At 47.8% G+C, this 23,937-nt stretch overlaps 1 protein-coding gene across 17 annotated transcripts in view; it reads right to left on the bottom strand.

Moving 5' to 3' along the window:
• COL26A1 (collagen type XXVI alpha 1 chain) overlaps positions 1-23,937 on the bottom strand; it is a 185,298-nt gene that overhangs the window by 158,726 nt on the left and 2,635 nt on the right. For 12 of the 17 annotated variants that reach the window (XM_085016012.1, XM_021086264.2, XM_085016018.1 and 9 more), the window contains exon 1: positions 1,494-1,820. The exons of the other annotated variants lie outside the window; for them this stretch is intronic. In XM_085016012.1, the coding sequence (XP_084872138.1) occupies positions 1,494-1,651 (158 nt within the window). In that variant the 5' untranslated portion in view covers positions 1,652-1,820. Of the gene's footprint in view, positions 1-1,493; positions 1,821-23,937 lie in introns of those variants that run through there. 17 annotated transcript variants of the gene reach the window in all.

Below are 23,937 nucleotides of genomic sequence, written 5' to 3'. Positions count from 1 at the left end.
GCCTATGCCAGAGCCACAGCAACTCGGGATCCGAGCCGAGTCTGCAACCTACACCACAGCTCACGGCAACGCCGGATCGTTAACCCACTGAGCAAGGGCAGGGACCGAACCCGCAACCTCATGGTTCCTAGTCGGATTCGTTAACCACTGCGCCACGAGGGGAACTCCCAATCTTGGTAATTCTTAGGACCTCCCAGGCTTGGCAAATGTCAAAGAGAACAAAAGACCTGGGATCTGTCTCTTGCCTTGCTCCATAAATGATGAGCAAAGTGGTGCCATGGAAAGAACAAGATCTGGCGATAGAAAACAGGGGGTGAATTCTGAGTTGCCTCTGATCTTGGGGACCTCTCTCTGAGCCTGTTTCCTCGGGTATAGGAGAGATAATACTCTTAATAGCTACACCTGGAGTGGTTTTAGGATCAAAAAAAGATGAATGGTACCAATTCAAGTTGTGTGTTCTAGAAGGCTATTACAGCCGTGTGAGTCGTAGTTATTATTAATTGGGAAAAGCTAAATTCGAGCGAGTTGCGCAAATGAGGGATTTGGCAACTTTTACTTGAGAGATTACACGTTTTCTGGGGGAATTCAACCGCGGGATGAGACGCTGCTATAACCTTCCTGGGGTGGCCAGGGCGCCACCTGCCGGCGGAGGAGGAGGCCGCATGTGGGTCCCGGCACCGCGGGTTCCTTGACCCTCCCTGCTCCTTCTCCCACCCCAACGCCGACCCATCCGAGCCGAGCCGATTCCACGTTCACAGGTTGCTGAGGAGCCACAACTGGGGCTCCTTAGCGGCCCTAGTCCCCAAAACCGGATGGAATCGCCCCTCCGGTGTCCCTGGCGGCGAGTGTGAGAGTAGGGGGATCGGACGCAAGGCCCTGGCATCGCGGGAACCTGCTCCCCAACACAAAGCCGCGGCCGCGCAGGTGAGGGCGGAGGAGCCACGTGAGCCCGTAAACGTCCAGGGACTAAACCATCGAGCGCCAGCGAGCCACGGTCGCCCCTCCTTGCGCCCCCGCCGCAGGTTTGAGCCACCTCCGCTAGGATTCTGGAGCCGAAGAGGCGAAGGTTGGGGAGCAAGAAAAGGAAAAGGGGGGATGGGCGCGGCCTCAGACCACCGCAGTCCCAGCCCCACACCTTCAGTCTCTCCGTCCCGCGCTCCCAGCCTCCACTGTCCTTGCCCTCAGCGCCCGATCACTCCGCGTCCCCAGCCCCCAGTCCCCGACCGCCCCGCGTCCCAGCCCCCCGCTGTCTGTGCCCCTAGCCGGGTCGCCCCACGCCCCCCAGCCCTCAATCCCATCATCCCAATTCCAAACCCCACCCCCGGCCCCAGCCCCGGACCGCCCTGCGCCCCCCAGGCCCCCATTCTTCAACCGCTCCGCTCTCCCAGCCCCGGATCCCATTATTTCAAGCCCCAAACCCCTCTCCCCACGCCCCCAGCCCGGCGACCGCCCCGAGGCGGAGGCCCCAGGCCCCGCCGTCCCCAGCTACTCACCGGCGGCTCCCGTAGCCGCTGCCGGGGGAACCGGCGCCAGGCTCGGGATAGCCGTGCTGCTGCAAGGCTGCGGCCGGGAAGGGGTAGAGGAAGCCGGTGGCCAGCGCCGACCCGCATAGGCAGCAGCACGCCCAGGGCAGGAGGAGAGCCAGCTTCATCTTGCGCGCCCGCCCGCGGGGACCCGGAGTCCCGAGCGGGAGGACAGTTGGGAGCGCACCGGCGGCGGGACGAAACCCGCGGCCCCCGCCGGGAGCCGAACGAGCGCGCCGGCGAGCGGACGGAGCCCGGGTCCGAGCTGGAAGTGTCTCGGGGGCGCCCACGCCTCTCAGGGCCGCCTTTTCAAATTCGGCGAGGTGGGCTCTGCTCCGTCAAAGGGGGCGTGGGTCTTTCTCATTAACCCTCGGCGGTCCGGGGCCGAGGAGACGGCCCTGGCGGCAGAACGGGGGTTTCCGCTCCGCTGGGGGTCCCGGGAACCGCGCGCCCCGAAAGCCAGACCTTGGGCCTGAATCCCGGCACACACGCTCTTTAGAACCGTCCTTGTTTGGGTCGCAAATGCTTGTGGATCTCCCACTGTGTGCCTGGCAAGTACACCTGGCGGTGTTGTTTAATCCCCGCAACGTTGCTTTCTATATTAGGCGGTGCCTTTCCCGTTTTTTCAGAAGTACAAACTGAGGCTCAAAAAGTTAAGGCAGGAAAAACCCACGCTCCTTGTCTAAGCCGTTTTGGAGAGAACCTCTGCACACCCAGACTTCCCCAGAATCCTCTCCCACTTTCACCTCCAGCCCTACCTTGCCAGCTGTCTCCCTAAGCTGAGAAGCAGCTGGGTGAAAAGTTGTCCCCAGACTCACAGATTCAGGACGCATCACATCCGGAAAGGAGTTGGGGGAGGATGTAATACAACCCCATGTTTTACGAATGGGAAAAATTTTCAGATCAAAACTGAGCCCAAGGCCAGCCTGGCCCCACGTTGTTCTTTTCTGGACAGAAGGATCCCCACAGTGCTTGTACGCAGCACGAAAGGTGGGTGGGACCTGAAATCCAGCCTGTGTCCTACTCCCCTGGTGGAGAGTCTTTTTCTAATTCTCCCCAAAGCATCCTAGGGCCTAAGAGGCCCTGAGGCTGTCCCTGCCCCTGCTAAGAGTGGGGAGCTCCTAGTCGGTAAAATGCTGGTAGGACTGGAGGGAAGCCATCAAATATGGAAGTGCTTAGGCGTTCTCTTTTGGCACAGCGGGTTAAGGATCAGCGTTGTCACTGAAGTGGCTTGGGTCGCCTCTGTAGTGGATCCCTGAGCAGGGAACTTCCACATGCCTCACGGTGTGACAAAAAAAAAACTGGAAGTGCTTAGTGGCTGCAACCCATTTTGTAAAAGAACTGTGGGATTGTTATGAGAGGAAGACTGGAAGATACTGTTGAAAATGTGGAGGGAAAGGGCCGCTCCCACAGCTTCTGCCCTCTTGTTTACATCCCCCAACACGTATCCACATGTACATTTCCCGCAAGTACCCTCTCGAGTGCATATCCCAGGATATCATGTCCAGCCCCCTTTACCTCCCCCTCTACTGCCCATCCTTATCCACTCATCTCCCTCAGACCCTGCCTGGGCCTTTTAAGCGGAACTTCCACACTCCCCAAGTCCAGAGTCTCCATGGGCTCTGGGATGGACAGCCCTCTAATGGGAAATGCCACTTGGACCCAAGACCACTTCCTTCATCTCCATCCCTTTCTCAAGGCCTAAAAGATTTGGAGAACATGGGTTATCAGGGGATTTTCAGTGCCTCCCCCGAAAAAAATCTGAACTGTGTTCCTTGGGCTGGTTTCCAACACTCAATAAATGATGAGGTCATTCCCCCCCCACCCCACCTCCCCAGGAATTTGTAAGCATCTGTCTTCCTCCTTCCCCTCCTTGACTTGCATGAGATCTTAAGGACCCGAGGAATTCCGCATTGCTATAAATTGGCTTGATGCTGTAGGCATTGCAGTCAAGGAACAAGAATTTGGTTTTTACCTTCAACCCATTTTTTTCGGTGCCATGGGCTGCACCCAAGCTGGAGGGATCAAGGCGAGGAAGGGATAACGCTATTTCATCACTGAAGGATTCTCTTAGGATAAAAAGCTTCAGGAAAAGAAAATAATATATCCCAGAAACTTCAGGGAGGTTGGTCAAGTTTGGTCCTCCTTTTCACATCCCAGACAAAAAGTTCATCCTGGTCCTGGGAACAGGTAGTAGGAAACTTCCGTGTCCAGCACTGTGCTGGGTGCCATGAACACTGTTAGAGAAGAAAACACCATGGTCCTCGCCCTCGGGATGCTTACACTATGCTTTGGGGGGGGGGATTAAAATGGCCTTTTTTCCTTCAAAAGCCAGCAGGCAGTCTGGACAATTGGTCTGCAAACAAGAGGAGGTCCCATTTAGAGGCAAGGGATAAAAAGACAAAGATGCAGAAAATTGAGAAAAGAAATAGGATATCATCCACACCACTGAGACCCAGGAGCCCCAGGTCTGCTCCCGGCTCCCCTGCTGACTTGCTGGGTGACCCAGAGTAAATCCCTTCCATCTCCCGCCCTCCCCAGCATCTCCATGTGTAAAATGAAGAGTGAACTGGCCTGTCTCTAAAGACATTTCCCATTCAGGCCTCCTCTCTAATCCACCTCATCCTCCACTCCCATCTCTGAGGCAGCTGTGGATACATCCAGCCTTAGTATGCTGTCACTCTTGTGGGCAAGATTTCCAGCTGCAGCACCCCCCAGCGGTGCCATGGGGCCAAGAAGAATGGAGAGGGATCCTATGGCCTCACACTCTAACCCCCCTACTCGGCCTCTGAGAGCAACAGGTAGTAGAGTCCAACTCCAACAGGTACCAGCTGTGTGACCTTGGACAAGTTACCTAACTTCTCTGAGCTTCTGCATTTATAAAATCAGAATGGATAGGTTTGCTAAAATAAATCAATGAACTAGTCGCATAGTGCTTGGACTCATGTGCCTGACATGTTACAATGCTCAATAAACTTAACAATTCTTATTTGCAGAGCTTTGGTGAGGGATAACATTGAAGAACAGCTCGCTTCTCAAACTCCCAAGTGGGCTCCTACTCAGGAGTGCTGAGTGCTTTCTCGGAAGACTCTGGAGCCTGGGATAAACTTGGCACATCCTTCTCTGTGGTCAAGAGTTTAAAACAAAACCTTGTTTTTTTTGTCTTTTTTTTTTTTTGGCATTTCTTGGGCTGCTCTGGAGGCATATGGAGGTTCCCAGGCTAGGGGTCTAATCAGAGCCGTAGCCACTGGCCTACGCCAGAGCCACAGCAACGCGGGATCCGAGCCGCATCTGCAACCTACACCACAGCTCACGGCAATACTGGATCCTTAACCCACTGAGCGAGGCCAGGGATCGAACCCGCAACCTCATGGTTCCTAGTCGGATTCGTTAACCACTGCGCCACGACGGGAACTCCCCTTGTTTTATTTATTTGTATTTTTTTTATTTATTTTGCTTTTTAGGGCTGCACCCGAGGCATATGGAAGTTCCCAGCCAGGGGTCCAACTGGAGCTACAGCTGCCGGCCTACACCAAGCAAGGCCAGATCTGAGGGATCCGAGACACGATGGCAACCTACACCACAGCGCAGGGCAATGCCAGATCCTTAACCCACTGAGCAAGGCCAGGGATCGAACCCGCATCCTCATGGATACCAGTTGGATTCTTTCCGCTGTGCCACAATGGGAACGCCCAACAAAAACCTTGTTTTAAAAGCAAAGATGGAAACTGTCTTGAGTAGAAGGTGCCATTTGCATTATTTTTCAAGATAAAATATACTTGTGGGTGGCAGCAAATGTGGGAAAGTTTGACCAGTCCTGAAATAAAGGGTGAACTGGTACCCTCAGAAGACCCCAAGGATCATCCTCAAACATTAATGCCAGCTGGCTTCTGACTCCACTCCACACAAGTACTGGTCTCTGTATTTGTAACTCACCAAATATATGTTAAAACCTCAGAGAAGAAGTCTCTGCTCCCAAGAGCCTGAGAAATCAAGCGCTGAAGGCTTGGAGCTGGGACCGGGTACAGCGCCAGCTCCCTCCTCCTCTCTTCCTTGGTGATCTCTGGGCATCACGGAGGCCCACCCCACCTCCGAACCTGAACCTCAACACACATAAGGGTCAATGGCAGGGCATCACCGAGCCCTGAGCTCCTGGATGGCTCACCACAACTCTGACAAAGGCAAGCAGGGTTCTCGGAAGCTTCCCATGTTTCACACAAGGAGATGTGAAAAGTGATTGCCCGCAATCTTGTGCTCCTTCCCTGTTCTTTAAGTTCAAAAGCGCCTTAGAAACTGGCCTGTTTGTACAAAGAGGGATCAGATTTCTTGGTGGAATAAGACAAACCCCCAACACACCACACACACACACACACACACACACATACACACACACTATACCAGAGAAGCGGGCTCCCCCACAACTATGTTTCCAGGCCTTTCTGATAAGAAAACATCAGTCGGCATCCTCTTGGGCAGACAAAAAGCAGATCTTTGCTTCTGCTGAAGTCAGCAGAGAAAGCCACTGAACAGAGAAGTAAATACTCATCAAGCTGAAGCCAAGGTAAATATTGACCTTCTGGCATGATAAATCCTCCTGTTAATCTAAAACAGAAATCTCCCCCTCCCCCTCGAGTGCCCTCATCGGACACCGATCCTGCAATTCCCCCAGAAGTTCACGGAGGCAAGGGTAGGGACAGACTGATTTCTCTAGCACATCCTCCCAGCTGTTCTGGATCCCAGGAGCACAGGAACAGGCTGGATTGACTCAAGGTAGTGGGACAGTCACAACAAAGGGGCTTCTTGGTTTTCCTCCAAGCTTTCTGTACTTGGCCGGGGCAAAATACAGGCAGAATGTAGCTAGAGGGGAAGATACCAAATCTGAATTTTCTTCTTTACCTGAACACCCTCAAAATTCCACCCAGCCCTATAAAAGGGAACACTTGACAAGTGTCAGCTTATCTGCTTCCCTGAACATTGACTGTGAAATAGACATTCCGAAGACAACAAATTAAGACAAAAACTGCATCCATCTACGTCTTTCTTGCATTAACATTCATGTATGGCTTTAGCAAGTAGATTTTCTGCTTCTTTTTTAGGAAACAAAGAAATAATCTCGGGAGTTCCCATTGTGGCTCAGTGGTTAATGAATCCAACTAGGAACCGCGAGCTTGCGGGTTCGATCCCTGGCCTTGCTCAGTGGGTTAAGGATCCGGCGTTGCCATGAGCTGTGGTGTAGGTCACAGATGTGGCTCGGACCCCTCGTTGCTGTGGCTGTGACGTAGGCCGGTGGCTACGGCTCCAATTAGACCCCTAGCCTGGGAACCTCCATATGCCATGGGTGCAGCCCTGGAAAAGACAAAAAAAAAAAAGATTAAAAAAAAAGAGAGAGAAGAAGAAGAAATAATCTCACACACACAAACACACACACACACACAAGAAGAGAGGAGATTAGAGAGCTACCACAATAGCCCAAGATCTTAAACACAAATTGGGCAGGGAAAAGGAAGTATTAAAAACAAAACCTAAAAAAATGCCTTAAAAAATGGAGTCTGCCCAATTGCCAAAGCCAAAAACACAACTTAAACATGGTGATAAGAAATCTGACTGCTGACTAATGTAGCCACAACTAAACAAATGCTTCCCTAGGAACTTAATGAGATTGCTGGGTGAAAAACAAAGAAAAGGAATGTCTTTGGCTGGCTGGCCACTATACCAGAATCCATACACTGGGGGAGGGGGAAGTTGCACTTGTAAACAATAGATAGTTATTTCGCACACTACTGAAGACTGGAAGTCCAAGATCAAGGCGAGGATTTGGTGTTGCTGCAGCTGTGATGTAGGCTGGCAGCTACAGCTCTGATTCAACCTGTAGCCCAGGGAACTTCCATATGCTGCAGAGGCAGCCCTAAGAAGCAAAAGAGAGAAAGAAAGAAAGGAAGGAAGGAAGGAAGGAAAGAAAGAAAGAGAGAGAAAGGAAGGAAGGAAGAAAGAAAGAAAGAAAGAGAAAAGAGAAAAGAAAGAAATCCTAACCCTTAATGTATTTGGGGGGGTGGAGTCTTTGGGGTGATTAGGTCATGAGGGTGGAGCTCACATGAATAGGATTAGTGCCTTCTAAAAGAGATCCCACAGAGCACTCTCCCCTCTGGCCTTGTGAGGACACGGCGAGAAGATGGCCATCTATGAACCAGCAATCAGGCCCTCACCGGACACCAAATCTGGCACTGGACCTTGGACTTCCCAGCCCCCAGAACCAGGAGAAATTAGGTTCTGTTTTTCATAAGCCCCCCAGTTCATGGGAGTAGGGCAGCCAGAATGAACTAAGACATGCTTCCATCCTCACGCTGTGTCCCCCTGATGAGCTTTCTTCAGGAGGCAGCTCTTCACCAAATCCCTCCAACTAGGAGTGATACCCATTCTGTGCTCCCAGAGATCTTTCCACAGTCTTCTATGTCCACGCCCACTTCCACTGGCCATGCTTACTTCTCAACATGTTAGCCACTGCCCCATCATGCACCACACACTCTAAGAACAAAGATAGTTTCCCATTCATCTGTCTCCCCGGGCCTAATAACAAGCAACACACTCAGTCAAAGCTGAATAAATTTTAGCTGGGTAGCTGAGTAAATCAATAAACCACTTGATTGGTTTGTTCTCCTAAGCCACCAGGAAGAGGAGGGCCAGGGGGCCAAGCTGCCGTCTGAGGAGTGGTGTCTGGAGGACATTCGTTAAAGTTTGGGGACTTAAGCAATGCAATTGTTTACTATGTATTCATCCTTCTTTGCATGTGGCAAAGAAAAAGAACCACAAATGAAAATGACAGGTGGGTCTATGTTTATTGCAGCACTATGCACAATAGCCAAGACATGGAAACAACCTAAATGTTCACTGACAGATGAATGAATTAAGATGTGGTATATATATACCATGGAATACTACTCAGCCATAAAAAAGAATGAAATAATGCCATTTGCAGCAACATGAATGCAACCAGAGATTCTCATACTACGTGAAGTCAGAAAGAGAAAGACAAATACGATATGATATCACTTACATGTGGAATCTAAAATATTGTACAAAAGAACCTATCTCAAAGCAGAAACAGACTCACAGAGAATAGATTCGTGGTTAGGGGGTGGGAGGGAGATGGACTGGGAGTTTGGGGTTAGTAGATGAAAACTATTCCATTTAGAATGGATAAGCCAAGAGGTCCCACTCTACAGCACAGGGATAGACCACGATGGAAGATAATATAAGAAAAGGAATGTATATGTCTGTATGACTGGGTCACTTTGCTGTATGGCAGAAATTGGCACAACACTATCAATGAACCATACTTTAATAATAATAATAATAATAGAGACAGGTGGGTCCTGCAGATGACCAGACCAAAGAAGGAACTTGACATTCATTTCAAGAGAGACTGAGATCTGCCCCACTCACATTTCTACCCCAAACTGAGTCTAAACATTAAGAAAGGATTGTCAGGTGCAGTCTTCAAACTAAAAGTCTCCTGATAGCCCTGTAAATACCAGCCCCCTGTAAACACCAGCCCACCAACATCTTGTAAGTATTTACCGTGGAGGTCTTTGTTGCACATAATCTAAAACACCTTCTTGGAAGGCATGTTTTGCTGAACAGCAGAGGAAGGCGGGCCATATTCCCCAAGGGTGGCTTTGCACCGATACCAAGACCCAGAAGAAAAAGAACAAAAAGGTTGTTCCACTTGATAAAACTTCCCTGCAATTTACTATCATGAAGTGTCTGTTTGAAGTCCAGACAAGGTCTAGATAAGCCCTTCATTGAGAAACCAGAAAAAAAGGGGAGGCGGGGAGATAAGGCAGCCAGAATGGAACTCTGATTATGGAGTCATTAATTAAGTCCATGGAGCTGCCTTTTATTGGAAAAATAGATGACTGTGGAATTAAAGGCTTTGGGAGAAAATCTTTGCATGCGTACGGAGAGCCAAAAATTATTTCAAGGGTTTTAAAATTAAGGCACTATTAAAGCTAAGGCATTGGTTGTGACCAGAAGACCCTGTAAATTTAATCAAAATGTTATGATGAGGAGGGGGACAAAGTAAGCGATCCGTTTTGTCTGATTCCACACACAGGCTTCTTCAGGCGGGCCCAGGCACATTCTTAGAGACCCCAGAAGGCCCCTGCCACAAGGAAGCAGCCCCAGAGTCCAGTGTTCACTTCTCGGTGGTACCCAGAGGCTGCGACCCTCCTGGCGTGGCCATTGGGCTCAGGGAGCAGCACCACCCCACCCGAATCTCTCCCTGGCATCCTGCCCCGCCTCCTCTGCCCCCCAGCAACCATCCAGCCCCAACAGAATCCCAGCTCAGACACTCATTACAGATGCTTTGGGCAACCTTCTTAACCTCCCTGGACCTCACTTCCCTTCTTTCTGTGTGATGTGGGACGAATACTCGCACCCAGGGTCACAAGGAAAACCCATACCTATCTCCATTCATCCCCATCATATGCGAAGAGTGGGGCCCATGGAAGGTCTGTATGTGTTAGTTCTCTTCCTCACCTCCTCTTTCCAACCCTTCCCTAAATGGCCTTCAGAAAAGATGGTTCTAGAATGCAGATCGTGATCCTGTCATTGCCCTCCAGGTTTCTGCAGAGGGTGACAAGGATTTGGATTTGACTTCACATTTAGTCTGATGCTCAGGCCGAGAGGCCCTCTTGGCTTCATCCCTCACCCTAGCTGCTCTCCCTCCAGCACCTGCCATGGCTCCCCACTGCCTACAGAATAAAGTCTGGATTCTCTTTGAACTGGCATTCAAAGTCCTTCATGATCTGACCTCATACCACCCTTCTGGAATCATCTCTCACTGCTTCCTTTCATAAACACATTTCCCAGAGCAAGCCATATACACAGGGTGGGGAAACATCATAAGACTGTGAATGGCTCGGTGCCCAGCACCGAGAGGAGTTGGGGGAGAGAGATAAGCGAACCCACAGGTACAAGCATGTGACACCTGCACGGGGTGTGTAGGAACTCCGGGAGAGGGACCGACTGCTGCATCAGCCTGTGGGGGTTAAAGGTCCCAGAAGAGCCCTATGTGGGCTAAGGAGAGGAAGTGGGGTGAGTGTGCAAGACGGGGGAAGGGGGAGCAGGGGCAGAAAGGGGCTGAGCAGAGGATGCGGGCGAGGGCAAGAGATGAGGCCAGAACAGTTGGCCCGGCAGGTGTCACATGCTTGTAGCTATGGGTTCGCTCATTTCTCTCCCCCAACTCCTCTCGGTGACGGTTGGACCGGCAGGGACACATCATTAGGGGCTTAGCAGGCCGAAGTTGCCTCATTTGCGAGGATGGTGCCCCACTGGAGGAGTTGCAGCAGGAGCAAGAACTGTCAGGCTTGCATTACAGGGGCATTTCTCCGGCCGCAGGAGGCAGAGCAAACAGGAGTGGAAAAGGTGAGAGGCTGGGAAACCAGTTTGAAGGCTCATGCGTAAACTCTGCTAGAAGTGGCGATGGGGAGGAGAGAGCAGCTTAGAGAGAAGCCCCCAAACTTTCTGCCCAGTTAGACATGCATTGCCCAAGAAGTTAGGTAGCCAACCACTGCTTGTGGCAACTGAGCTCTCGAGATGTGTCTGGTCCAAAATGAGACACTGTACATATATGGCATACACACCAGGTTTTGAAGCATTGGTTCAAAATTTCTACAAGAATGCAAAATATTTCACTAATAACTTTATATTGTTTCTATGTTGAGATTTTATATATATATATGCCTTTTTTTAGGACTGCACCCGCAGCATATGGAGGTTCCCAGGCCAGGGGTCTAATTGGAGCTGTGCCTCTGGCCACAGCCATAGCCACAGCCATGCCAGATCCGAGCCGCATCTGGGACCCACAGCACAGCTCACAGCAACACCAAAGAGTTGTGACCAGAATGAGAGAATGGTCTTAGGTCTAATATCCAACCCCAGGTCCCCTGATGTGCTGGCTTTTCTGTTTGGTACCTCCCTTCCAGATACACAGCCTGCCCCTCTTTAAGTGTGTTTATCCTAAGCACAGAACAAAACTTATCCAAAGAGAGCAAATTTGATTTTTGAAAAAGTGCAATGATAGAACAAATACGACATGCGAGTCAAAAAGATCCCCACCCCCGCCCCAGGAGTTCTCTTGTGGCTCAGGATTAAGGATGCAACATTGTTACGGCAGCAGCCTGAGTTACTGCGGTGGCATGGGTTTGATCCCTGGCCTGGGAACTTCCACACACCATGGGCACAGCCAAAAAAAAAAAAAAAAAAAATCCTCCAAAAACCACTGAAAGGGGGACCTCCAGTCGTTATGTGCAGTAGGAAATATTCAGCATCATTCACGAAGAATCCCTGTCTCAGAAAGACATGGAATCTCAATCGAATGAAGCCTCTGCGTCTAACCATGACCTTACAGGAAATACAGGAGACAGAGGAACATGTTTAACAACAGCAAAGGGAAGCCATCAGCCAGGTCCAAGGGCAAGACCATCTCCAGGCCAGTCGCCTTGGTTTCTCCCACATGTGAATGGCATGAAGAAAAATAAATACGGTGATTAAATTAGATTAAAATTTAGATTAGATTAAGGAGATTTACCAAATGCAATATGGTATCCTGGCTTGGAGCCTGGAACAGAAAAAGGATATTGGTGGAAAAACAACTGATGAAATCTGAATAAACTTTGAAGATTCATATTAATAGTAACATATTCATGTTCATTTCTTACTTTTGACAAACACTCTGTGGTTGCCTAAGATACTGACATCAGGGATAACTGCGTGACGTGTACACAGGCCCTTCTGTACTAACTTTGCTACCTCTTCATACATTCTAAAATTATTCCAAAATAAAAAGGTTATTTTTTTAAAGAGAGAGAGGCTTTGAAAGTCTGAGCGCCACATACAATGCATGGCCTTTGTTTGGATCCTGGTTTGAGTAAACCTGCTGTAAAAAAACATCTTTAAGACAGTGGAGGAAATTTCAATACGGACTGGATATTAGATGCTATTTTCAGGAATCGTTGCTCATTTTATTAGGTGTGATAATGACATGGTGGTTATGCTTTTTTAAAAGCCCCTATCTGTTAAACACATGTATGTACTGGTGAAATGACATGATGTCTGGGATTTATTTTAAGATACTCCAAGAAAAAAAAAGTGGTGATAGTAGATAAAATGGGGTTGAAAATGGTTGATAATTGTTGAAGCAGATGATGCGGTACTACCTATCTCTCTGTCTCTATGTCTATATCTACATCTATGTGTCACACCTGAGGCATGAGGAAGTTCCCGGGCCAGGGACAGAAGCTGAGCCACAGCAGTGACAACTCTGAGTCCTTAGCCACGAGGCAGGAAGCTCCTGGGATACATATTTTAAATTGTCCACTTTGACAAGTTAAGAGAAAGGAAGGGCGAAGAGGAGGAGGAAGAGAAGGAGGAAGAGGTCTGTGCGCTTCCCTCTGATGGAAGAGTCTGGCCACCAGTTTGCTTTGTCTGCCTGATCACTGCCAAGCCATCAAATGACACACCTCCCACCCTAAAGTTGGCAGCAGCAACGTAGCAGTACGGGGGAGTGGCAAGGGGTAGGGTCCTGGCCTCGCACAGGCTTCATTCAAATCCTGCACGGCCTCAAACACGTCAGTCTCTGTGTCTCAACTATACCTTCTATAAAATAGAAAGCAGTAGGAGTTCCTGTCATGGCACAGTGGAAACAAATCCAACTAGGAACCATGAGGTTGCAGGTTCGATCCCTGGCCTCACTCAGTGGGTTAAGGGTCCGGCGTTGCCATGAGCTGTGGTGTAGGTAGAAGACGCGGCTCAGATCTGGCATTGCTGTGGCTCTGGTGTAGGCCGGCAGCTGTAGCTCCAATTAGACCCCAGCCTGGGAACCTCCATATGCCTCGGGTGCAGCCCTAAAAAGCAAAAAATGGAATTAAAAAAAGAGATAAAATAATATAAAATAGAAAGCAGTACCTACCTACAAGGTTGTTGGGAATTTTAAAGGAGCTGATGTGTGCAAAGAGCTTAAAGTTGGGCATGGCATCCGGGAAGGACTCAGCCAACGTTAGCTGATTTCATCTCCATCGATATGCACTCCCCAGCCGCTATAACTTGGTGACCATCGTGTTCCTGCCTTCTGCTCCCCAGCCTCTCCTCGACTTCCTAACGTATCCCATATGAATGCTAACAACTGCCCGAAGTTGTTTGGCTAGAACTATGCCTTTCAGTTTTCACATGCTCCTAATTTCCAAATTAAATTCTCTTGTTTTCATGGTCCTTGTCAGAAACAATTTGATTAATCCCCGTCACCATTTTGAGAGTCTTCAGATGGGTCAAAGAGATCTCTTTTCAAGTAAGAGTTTGCCAAACTCTCTGGCTTCTCCTTGTAACTAGCTGGTGACAGAAGCGATGTGATGTTGATCCTTGACGCCTCATTTTCCTGGGGGGTGACCTTATGTCCTGTGGCACTGGGCTCTCCCACCGTCTGTGCCCGAGTGAGCCCGTTTTTTATTTACAATCTGCCCTGTTGTCCTGCAGCCCAGCATCCTGTCCAGCTTTTGCGCTACAGCTGTGCCGTGAGCTGGAAGCCTGTGAGGGACATTAAAAGGAACCCTTCACTGACCCCTCAGTCCTCAGAAGAGCACGCTTGCTCTCTGCCGGGCAGGTAGGTAGCCAGTCGGTTTCCATTTGAAGGCATTACACAACACAATCAAGCCCCTTCCTGGATCCTCTTGTGGTTCTAACTTGTAGTCATTTAAAGTGCCTTTCTTAGCAAGTTTTCATGTCTATGGAGAACGACCAGTCCGTGAAACAGCATCACCCTGGAGCTGGGCCAGGTTTGCATGGTTCTAAACTCTGATGGTGATGGAGCCCTTCCCGGGTACCAGGAACTGAGCTGTGTGCCTGGGGTGAGTTAGCACATCTGTCCTCACAACAATCCTCCAGAGCAGGTGCTCTTCTTACAGCCGTTTTACAGATAAGGACACAAAGGCACAAAGCAGTTAAGTAACGGGGCCAAAGTCACCCATTTGAGAAGAGGTGGAGCCAAGCTTTGAATTCAGACTGTCCAGCTGCGGGCCCCAAACTCCTTGCATCACTGTTTCATATGGCTACTCCCCCAGCGACAGGCAGGAACTGTCAGGCTGTCTGATTTGTTAGGATGTCTTTCTGACAGACACCAAAACGATTGGATCAAACAATTTTGTTGAAGCTGCTGCTGTTTGCTTGATCGGTTGGTTGTGTTGCCTGAACAAATTAATTCCGTACATACATGAAGCATCTTCATGTGATTATCTCATTGTATCACCCCATTAATCCGTGACATGCATACTACTAATCCTATCTTACAGAGGCTCAAACAAAGACTTCTGCTTCCCCAAAGTCATATTACTAGTGTTTAGACAGAGTCCAAAAAGCTGAGTTGTCCATGGATACAGGGCAGGGCTTCAGCTTGCAGACTAGAGAACCTGACTCCGAGCCCCAAACTTCCACCAAGAGATTCAGAGTGAAGGGAGGATAGAAACAGAGCAGGGTCCTCCCAGAGGTGCTGGCAGGAGGAAGGTTAGAGGAAACCTGCCTCCTCCTTCTTCTTCTTCTCCTCCACTTCCTCTCCCCTCCCTCTCCTTCTCCTTTTTTGTTTATTTGTTTGTTTGTTTGTTTGCTTTTTAGGGCTACACCTGCGGCATATGGAAGTTCCCAGGCTATTCCACAGCCACAGCAACGCGGAATCCAAGCCACTTCTGCAAGCTACACCACAGCTCACAGCAAGCCAGATCCTTAACTGAGCAAGGCCAGGGGTTGAACCTGCATCCTCATGGATACGAGTCCGGTTCGTTACCACTGAACCATGATGGGAACTCCGAAACCTGCCTTCTCCTTGAACTGTCCCAACTTGCAGTCACTGTGACATAAGGAAAACTATCTTCCCTTCCAAAAAGTCCCATGTAGATTGATAAGAGAATAGGGGCACAGTGCTTTGAAGGGAAATGATGTAGGAAACCCTCTGTGTTTGTTTGGGTTGATTCCCAAGGGGCTTCAGATGAGATGAAGGCCCACGAATGGCTCTGCTCTGGTGGTTGGGCTGCTTGGTGTGAGAAAGGAATTGTTTCCCAAAGCCCATGTCCTAGAGGGGCTGCCCAAACCACAGGGCTCTGCTGCACACCCGGGCAAGTTCTTCTGCAGCCTGGTTGTCACACGAGGAAAAGGAAATTCATATGGTCAAGATGTACTTAGACATCAAAATATGCCTTTGATGAAGACAATCACTAACTGTTTTAGAACACGACTCCAATATGTAAGTTTTATTGGGAGGGAAGAAGATAATGAGATCAGTGGATGAGACATGGCATCAAACTAGAGAATCAAGGTGGAAGGAGGATCACAGGACACTGGGTCCAACCCCATCCATGGTCTATGCCTTCCCTCCCATCCAAGCAGTCACCAACATGTATCTGAACACCTTACCCACTGGGCAGGTTGTATATGAATTACGAGCCATGGAGTTCCCTTCATGGTGCAGTGGAAACAAATCCAACTAGGAATCATGAGGTGGCGGGTTCAATCCCTGGCCTCGCTCAGTGGGTTAAGGATCGGGCATTGCCGTGAGCTGTGGTATAGGTAGCAGGTGCGGCTCGGATCACACCACACAGCTGTGGCTGTGGTGTAGGCTGGCGGCTACAGCTCCGATTTGACCCCTAGCCTGGGAACCTCCATATGCCGCGGGCGCTGCCCACAAGAGACAAAAGAAAAAAAAAAAAGAATTACTAGCTGATGAGCAAAAGAGAAAACACCGCATACAAGTTGTCTGATACTTTCAATATAAATACCCCTATCTCAAGCCATAGCATCATTGGTTTGGGAACTCTGAAAGTTAATTTTATAATATACTCTATTGAGGACACAGACGGAAACAAGGCTTTTATACATTAGCGGTGGAAATACAAAATGGCGCAGTGTGGGGATAGGTCAAATTAGTTCTATTTATTCAAATCAAAAGTGCATATACCCTTTGACCCAGTAATCCCACTTCTGAGAATTTATCCCACATGCATACCAGCACATGTCAGAAATGAGATACATATAGTGTTATTCACCACAGCATGGTTTGCAATAGGAAAACTCGAAACTACCATATATATATATATATATATATATATATATATATATATATCAAAACGGATCTGATTAATTCAAGTATGATACATCTACATGGCAGAATACCATGCAGCCATGAAAAAGGAACCAAAAGCTCTCACTACAATGATATGGAAAGATCTCCAGGCTACACTGCTAAGTGAAGAAGAAGAAAGCACAGAGTAGGATGTGTAGAGTATGTGCAATACCAGGAGAAATAAGATCATATACTAATATTTGTTTATATGAGAAAACAATGCAAGACATATGAGAAAGCAAGAAAAGTGGTTCTACATCTGGGAAAGAAGGTGAAGAAATGGGGTGAACGGGAACAGGTGGGGTCCTTTGGAATTTTCTTTTTCTAACATTCTTATTTTCAACCATGTGGAGGTGTGCCTATTTAAATACACACACACACACACACAAAACCCAAACAAAACAAAATTTAGCTTTGAGTCTTTTGGGAGAAAGTTGGTGAGCAAATAGCAAGGTATCCCACTTAACCCAAGGTTTCTGGAGCTTTCTCTTCTCCATCCCCCTTCATCATCTAGCCTTCTAGCTCAGGGAGCCACCCCTGCTTTGGAATCGACGGGGAGATGAGACCTTCCCCTTCTCTCCCTTCCTGGGCTTTGCAGTCTCCAGAGCCTCAGACTCGGGCCACAGGCTACTGAAGCACTGCCAATTCTTGCGGGGGCCGGGGTGGGAGGGTGGTGGTACTGGGCTCTGGTTCCCAGGCTATTGGGGTGTGGGGGAAGGTATCCCACTTCAGTTTCTCTATCAACCAATGTTACAGCTAATTTTCTCCCTAATTATTTAAGAGGCAAGCACATCTCTCCAAGTCAAACAGTAAATGTTTCAGGAGACAACCCGATCTAGTCTCCTAAAAGGAAAATACGTCTCTCAGGAAATGATAACCTGGCTTTATCCTGCTAGGGCAACTTTGATGCTTCTCTGGGCCTGGTCTGGAGTTCAGGCGCCACCACGAGGAGACAGCCATTCATGGCTGCTTACCCCACCCCCATGCGGGGGGTGCCAGGCAGTACCTCTCCAACCAGGGTCTTCCTCATCCCAGCTTTCCCACATTTATAGGAGGGGCTGAATGAGTTTTTCTGCACTCTACACAATGATTATATCTTCAAATACAAACTATTAACAAAAGATTTTTTTCTTGTCTTTTTAGGGCCACACCTGCAGCATATGAAGGTTCCCAGGCTAGGGATCCAATCGGAGCTGTAGCCACGGCCTACATACACCACAGCCACAGCAATGCCAGACACAAGCCGAGTCTTTGACCTACACCACAGCTCACAGCAACGCTGGATCCTTAACCCACTGAGCAAGGCCAGGGATCGAACCCGCATCCTCATGGACACTAGTCAGGTTCTTTCCCACGGAGGAGATCTACCCCTGCCCTGGGAACTCTCATATGCTGCAGGTTTGGCCCTATAAAGAAAAAAAAAAAAAAAAAAAACCTCAGTGTGAGAGGTGAGTGTGAGAGGTGACTTCTTTAGGTAATGAACAAGGCTGGAATTTGCAGCTTCCCACTGGATGTACAGTAGCCTTTATTTTAAGCAAACCTACAGAATTTGGTACACACTGAGTCAAAAAAGCAGGAAATTAGCTAAGTTCAGCAAGAGCGAAATAACTTTACCTGAAGAAATTTCAACAGGAATACATCATGTGTCAGTCAAGGCACTAACTTATTTGCAATAGGTTAAACATACAGACGCTCCCTTCTCCAAAAGGAGGGAGTGCTCAGCAAAGGAAGATTCGTGCTCAAAAGGTACAGCTGGTGTAGTGGGAAAACACTAGGTCAAGGTCAAGGGTGTGGAGAGACGGTGGTGATCAAGGGGGTGGAGCGCTCAGAAGCATCGCAGGTGTTACAAAGATCTGAGAATGTTACGAGTGATGACAGCTGCCAGATATCAACCACTTAATGTACCAGGAACTGGGCTAGATTGCTTGTAAGTCTCAAGTCGTTCAATCCTCCCAACAACCTATAGGATGGGTTTAGAAGTCCCATTTCAGTGGGTGAGTCACTAAGGCTCTGTGTTAGTTATCTACCATTACGTAACAAATTACCCCAAAGCTTAGCACCTTAAAGCAACAATAAACACATCATCCCAGACAGTTTCTGTGGGTCAAGAATTTAGGAGCAGCTCAGGGAGCTCTGGGTGGTTCTGGCTCAGGCTGTCTTATGAGGTTGTAGGCAAGATGCTGGCAGGGGTCACAAGTGATCTAAAGGCTTGACTGGAGCCGGAGGACTGGCCCAGGATGGCTCACCCACATGGCTGGTAAGTTACCCCGTGGGTAAGCAGGGAGCTTCAGTTCCTCACCCCATGGGGGCTCTCCCCAGGGTGGCTTGTGTCCTTGAGACATGACAGCTGGCTTGCCCCAGAACAACTGACTGGAGAAAGTGGAAGGCGGAAGTTACAATATCTTTTTATGATCCAGCCTCAGAAAATCCCTCAGCATCCTATTGGTTACATGGGTCAGCCCTACTCAGCGCAAGAGGTGAGTGTCACGGGAGCCATCTCGAAGGCTGGCTCCCACGGAGCCCAAGAGTGTAAGGAAGCTTCTTATGATCACTCAGCTAATTTCAAATTCTGCCTTACTCCAAAATCAGCACTCTTTCCACTGCACAACTGCTTCCCCAATGGCTGCGTGCAGCACATTGCCAAATGAAGACAAAAGATCCTAGTTAAGTCACATCCCTGTTTCACTGTTTTCGCCAAAAGTTTTATCTTCAACCCACTGGGAAATATTTTTTCATACTGAAAGCATAGCTCAGGCTTTATAATGGGAATTGATGAAAAATAATTTTATTTTATTGATTTTGCCCTAAACCAAACTTTCTGAAGCTTATCCTTTGCTAGAATGTTTTAAAAAACAATAATAAAAATAAGGGATGCCTGCATAATAGAAGACAAAATATTTCCAGGTTACAAACCATTCTGTGATGATTTCTGTCTTTGAGAGTTGAACTGAAAGTGCTCAAATCTCTATGTTGTAAGAGGAAGTGACTGAACGGCATTTTTATTCCCTTGAATAACAGGAAATCCATCATTTATTCTTTAGTAATAAAAACTGCATGTGTAAGAATTGGGACCACAGAAGGTCACCTCAAATTAAAGATTTTATGACTGGCGGTTATATTAAATCTTTTCAACAATTTATAGAAAGGATTTGAAATATGTCAAATGTATTTCTTTAAATTTTTTCAAGTGAGAGATTTTATTGCATCAAGTCACAAAATCAGGAGGAAAAATTACTCTTAGGTCATGTTGGCCTGGCCCCTGCCAAGGTCATATTGCTCCCTTCAGAATCAAAGGCTGGGTTGGGTATAAAGCCATCTGAAGTCAACCTCCTCTAATTAAAATGAAAGTCATAAAGCAAAGTATTTCAACAATCTACTACAATAATAATCACAAATTTATATCATACTTATATCCAAGACATGTAAAGCAGTTCCCATTTTTTATTTCTCTCACCTGGAAACAAAAACGAAAGCCCTAAGGCAAGTATAAGGGAATTTTCATTAACTTACATATTTATAGATTAAATGAATGTGCATGGGTATGTGTGTCTGGATGCATGTGCCGGAGAGATGGAGACGGAACTGAAATTTACGGGGCACCTATTGTGTCCAGAATTTGGACTGGGCCCAGGGGACCCAAACATGAATAAGACTCTTCAAGGAAGTCTCAGGTTGTTAAAGGAGGTAGCACCCCCCCCCCCCGACCCAGTGAGGTTCAGGAAACACCAGGACTGAGGAAGCCCTGGCTCTGGACCCAACACATCTGGTACGGACTGAGAGGCAAAGCCATTTCTGTGCAAAGAGGAGGTATCGTGTCTTTTCACACAGAAAGGAGAACCGCCATTGTAAAGCTTCATGGTTCCTGCCCCCTCCCCAACATTGATCCAGGATACGAACTCAGACCCTGAAAAATCACTGCTTTTTTTCCATCCTTTTCTCTCTCTGTGCTTCAGTCTGGAAATATTTCCTTCTGAACTCTCTTCCTTCTCCCTAATATTTTCGCTCTTGCTCTCGCTCTCTCACTCTCTCTCTTCCTTTACATCTCGCTACTTATTTATTTTATAACTGGACTAATTCCATCTTTTTAATCTTTCCAATTTGCAGTTAAACCCACTTATTTATTTCTGAACTTTGCTTTTTTCTATGTTGTCAGTTATAGAATTGCTATTTGGTTTGTTTTATTTATGAATATATATGAACAGAAACATATTTCTACATTCTTGGATTTTCTGCTCAAATTCTCTATCTTATTTTTATCTCATTTGATCTCCTTTTTTGTTAAAAAACAAAATCCCTATCACATACTAAACACAGAAAGAGAAAGTATATTCAGGAGCTCCCATTGTGGCCCAGCTAAAATGATTCCAACTAGGAATCATGACACTGCAGGTTAATCCCTGGCCTTGCTCAGTGGGTTAAGGATCTGGGGTTGCCGTGAGCTGTGGTGTAGGTGGAAGATGCGGCTGGGATCCCGAATTGCTGTGGCTGTGGTGTAGGCCAGCAGCTGTAGCTCCGATTAGACCCCTAGCCTAGGAACCTGCATATGCCTCGGGTGCAGCCCTAAAAAGCGGGGGAAAAAAAAAAAAAGAAGAAGAAGAAGAAGAAAGTGTATTCATTTTAAAGTTTTTATCTGATAGTTCAATAATCTAGGGTCCTTTCTGGTATGTTTCTATTGTTTTTGTTTGTTTTTTCTTTCCATGTCACTTTGCCATTCACAAGTCTGATTCCTTTTATTATGTGATGGACATGATACTGTCTTAATGGCATTCCACATGCTGACTGGTATCTTCCAGATGTGTGGCTCTAGTCTTCACTTTTCCCATCGGGTACCGAATTTTATATCCCATTCCTCCCTCAACAGCTAATAGGCATCTCAAAACTAACATAACTAAAACGCAACCCTTAATCTCCCACCACAAACCCTCCCCCAGCCTTCCCAAGTCTGGAAATGGCAAACATTATCCACACAACCACATAAGCCAATGTCCTGTGACTCTTCCTTAACTCCTCTCTCCCTCACGCCTGACATCTAATCCACCAGCAATTCCTGCCAGTTCTACCTTCAGTGTGTCCCAGATCCAACCTCACTGCTACCCTAGCCAGACCATCAGCATCCCTCTCTTAAGCCACCTGAACACCTTCCTAACTGCCAGCTATACACCCTCACTTGCCCCCTTTGCTGCACACAGCAGTAGTGTTCACTTTTAAACACAAATCAGATCATGTCAGCACACAGCTCCAAATCTCCCATAATGACTTTTTTTTAGCCGCACCCTTGGCATGCAGAAGTTTCTGGGCCAGAGAGTGAACTTGAGCCACAGGAGTAACCCAAGCCACAGCAGTGACAATGCCAAATCCTTAACTGCTAGTCCACCAGGGAACTCCAATGACTTCCTGGCTGGCCAGTTCCCTAGCCAATATCAACCCCCATCCCCACACCCCACTCCCACTCTGGGCCCCACTTTTTGGGAAAAGAAATGTGCAAAGCTACAACGGACATTTCCCAGGTTCCTTTGCAGTGAGGGAGGTTCTAGCCAATGAGACATAAGGAGAAATCACTGGATAAGGATTCTAAAGAAGCCACTGCTTTTCTGAGTAAGGAGGAGACTGGAGTACTTCTTTATCTTTTGACCTCTGCTCTTTGCCTTTGTTTCTGCCTAGAAAGCAACGACACAAAGGTAGAGCAGCCTCACCAAAGGCGTCAGGACACAAAAGGAGAGAGAGGCTACATCAGCTGTTGTATGTCTATCCCTCGATTCCTTGTTATGTAAGAAAATAATCAATCTCTTATTTGGTTAAGTCGCTGTGGTGGAGTTTCTATTACACATAGCCAAATACAGTCCTGGCACAGGCTTCCAATTACCCTTAGCATCCACTTCCAAAGTCTTACTTAATCTCTCCAACAGCACTTCCTGCCATCCCCTTATTCTTCCTGCACCCATGTCACCAGCCCTATGTGCCGTTTTCAGAATATGCCAAGTTTATTTCCGCCTCAGTATCTTTGCCCTGCTGTTCTGCTGGAATGCTCTTCCCCTAGATCTTAACATGGTTAATTTGAGCCCTCTCTTCACTTAGCTTTGGGTATGTGCGAGTGAGCACAGCTCAGCAACGCCAGGTCCTTAACCCACTGACTGAGGACAGGGATCGAAACTTTGTCCTTATGGATGCTAGTCAGATTCATTTCCGCTAAGCCATGCTGGGAACGCCTTAGCTTTCTCCTTTAATGTCACCTCTGCAGCAAGGTCTTGCCTTCACTACACCATCCAAAATTGGCTCCTTCACACTCCTCACCTCTTCAGTGATTTATTTTTATTCATAGCACTTACCAACGTCTAAAATTGTCTCTACCAGAGACTAAGTTGTTAACTTGTTTACTTAATATCCATCTACTCCACTGGAGTGAAAGCCTCAAGAGGTACAGGCACATCCTCAGTACCTAGAAGAGTGCCTGGTATACAGCAGGCATTCAAAAGATATTTATCAATTAACGACACCTTTAAGTTGGGGCAGACTCTTCCTTACAGTTCAGTTTGTACTGCAAAAAAGTTCTTTGCAATTCAAACAAAGATTTGGTATTGGATTTATTTACTTATTTTCGTTATGCTAGCATTCTGGGGGGTCTAGCATATTTTGTATTGGCACGCTTGGCACACAGATACAATTTCAAGGCCTCACCCAAAATTCTGTACCGGCCCTGTAATTTAAAGCTGCCCTAATGACTGAATTTAACAGCAATGCGTTCAGACACCTGCACTGACAGCGAACAAGGCCGAAGCATTACAATCCTTTTCGTTTCTCCCAGATTATCCAAAAGCCAGTGAGGGGTGAATCTCTATTTAGAGACTCGTTTTCCCCTGACCTTTTCTAGACTGGGCCAAGGATAGGATAACTCCGTTCCCAAGGTGGGCAGTATCATGCCAGAGTGATAAAAGCGTCAGAGGCTGGTTCCAACACCACCTCACCTGCTGTTTGGCCTGTTTGACCTCTTTTGGGGTTAGAGGGCGGAGTAAAGGAGATTGGGGATCCACATTCCGCCTCCTCCCTGCAAAGTGTGATGCCAGATTGGTGAGCTCTGCGGGCTCCACTGCTCAGAATCAAAAATGGATCCGGATTTTTTGTTTCCTTCCCACCCTCTTCCTTTGCCTTGCCGCCCACCTCCAATCCGAAGCTCACGTTGTGCATCAGGGAGCCAGCAGAGGATACCAGAGCCCTTGGTGCGCCTAGCTCCGCCCCCGTAGGAACCCGCCCACTCCC

This window comes from Sus scrofa, chromosome 3 (genome assembly GCF_054392235.1).
Source record: "Sus scrofa isolate SSC_HxYL_T2T_F1_AM1 chromosome 3, Sscrofa_HxYL_maternal_Yorkshire_Landrace_v2.0, whole genome shotgun sequence".
NCBI lineage: Eukaryota > Metazoa > Chordata > Mammalia > Artiodactyla > Suidae > Sus > Sus scrofa.
Note: the sequence above shows the minus strand (reverse complement) of the source record. Positions and strands in the feature narration are given on the sequence as shown.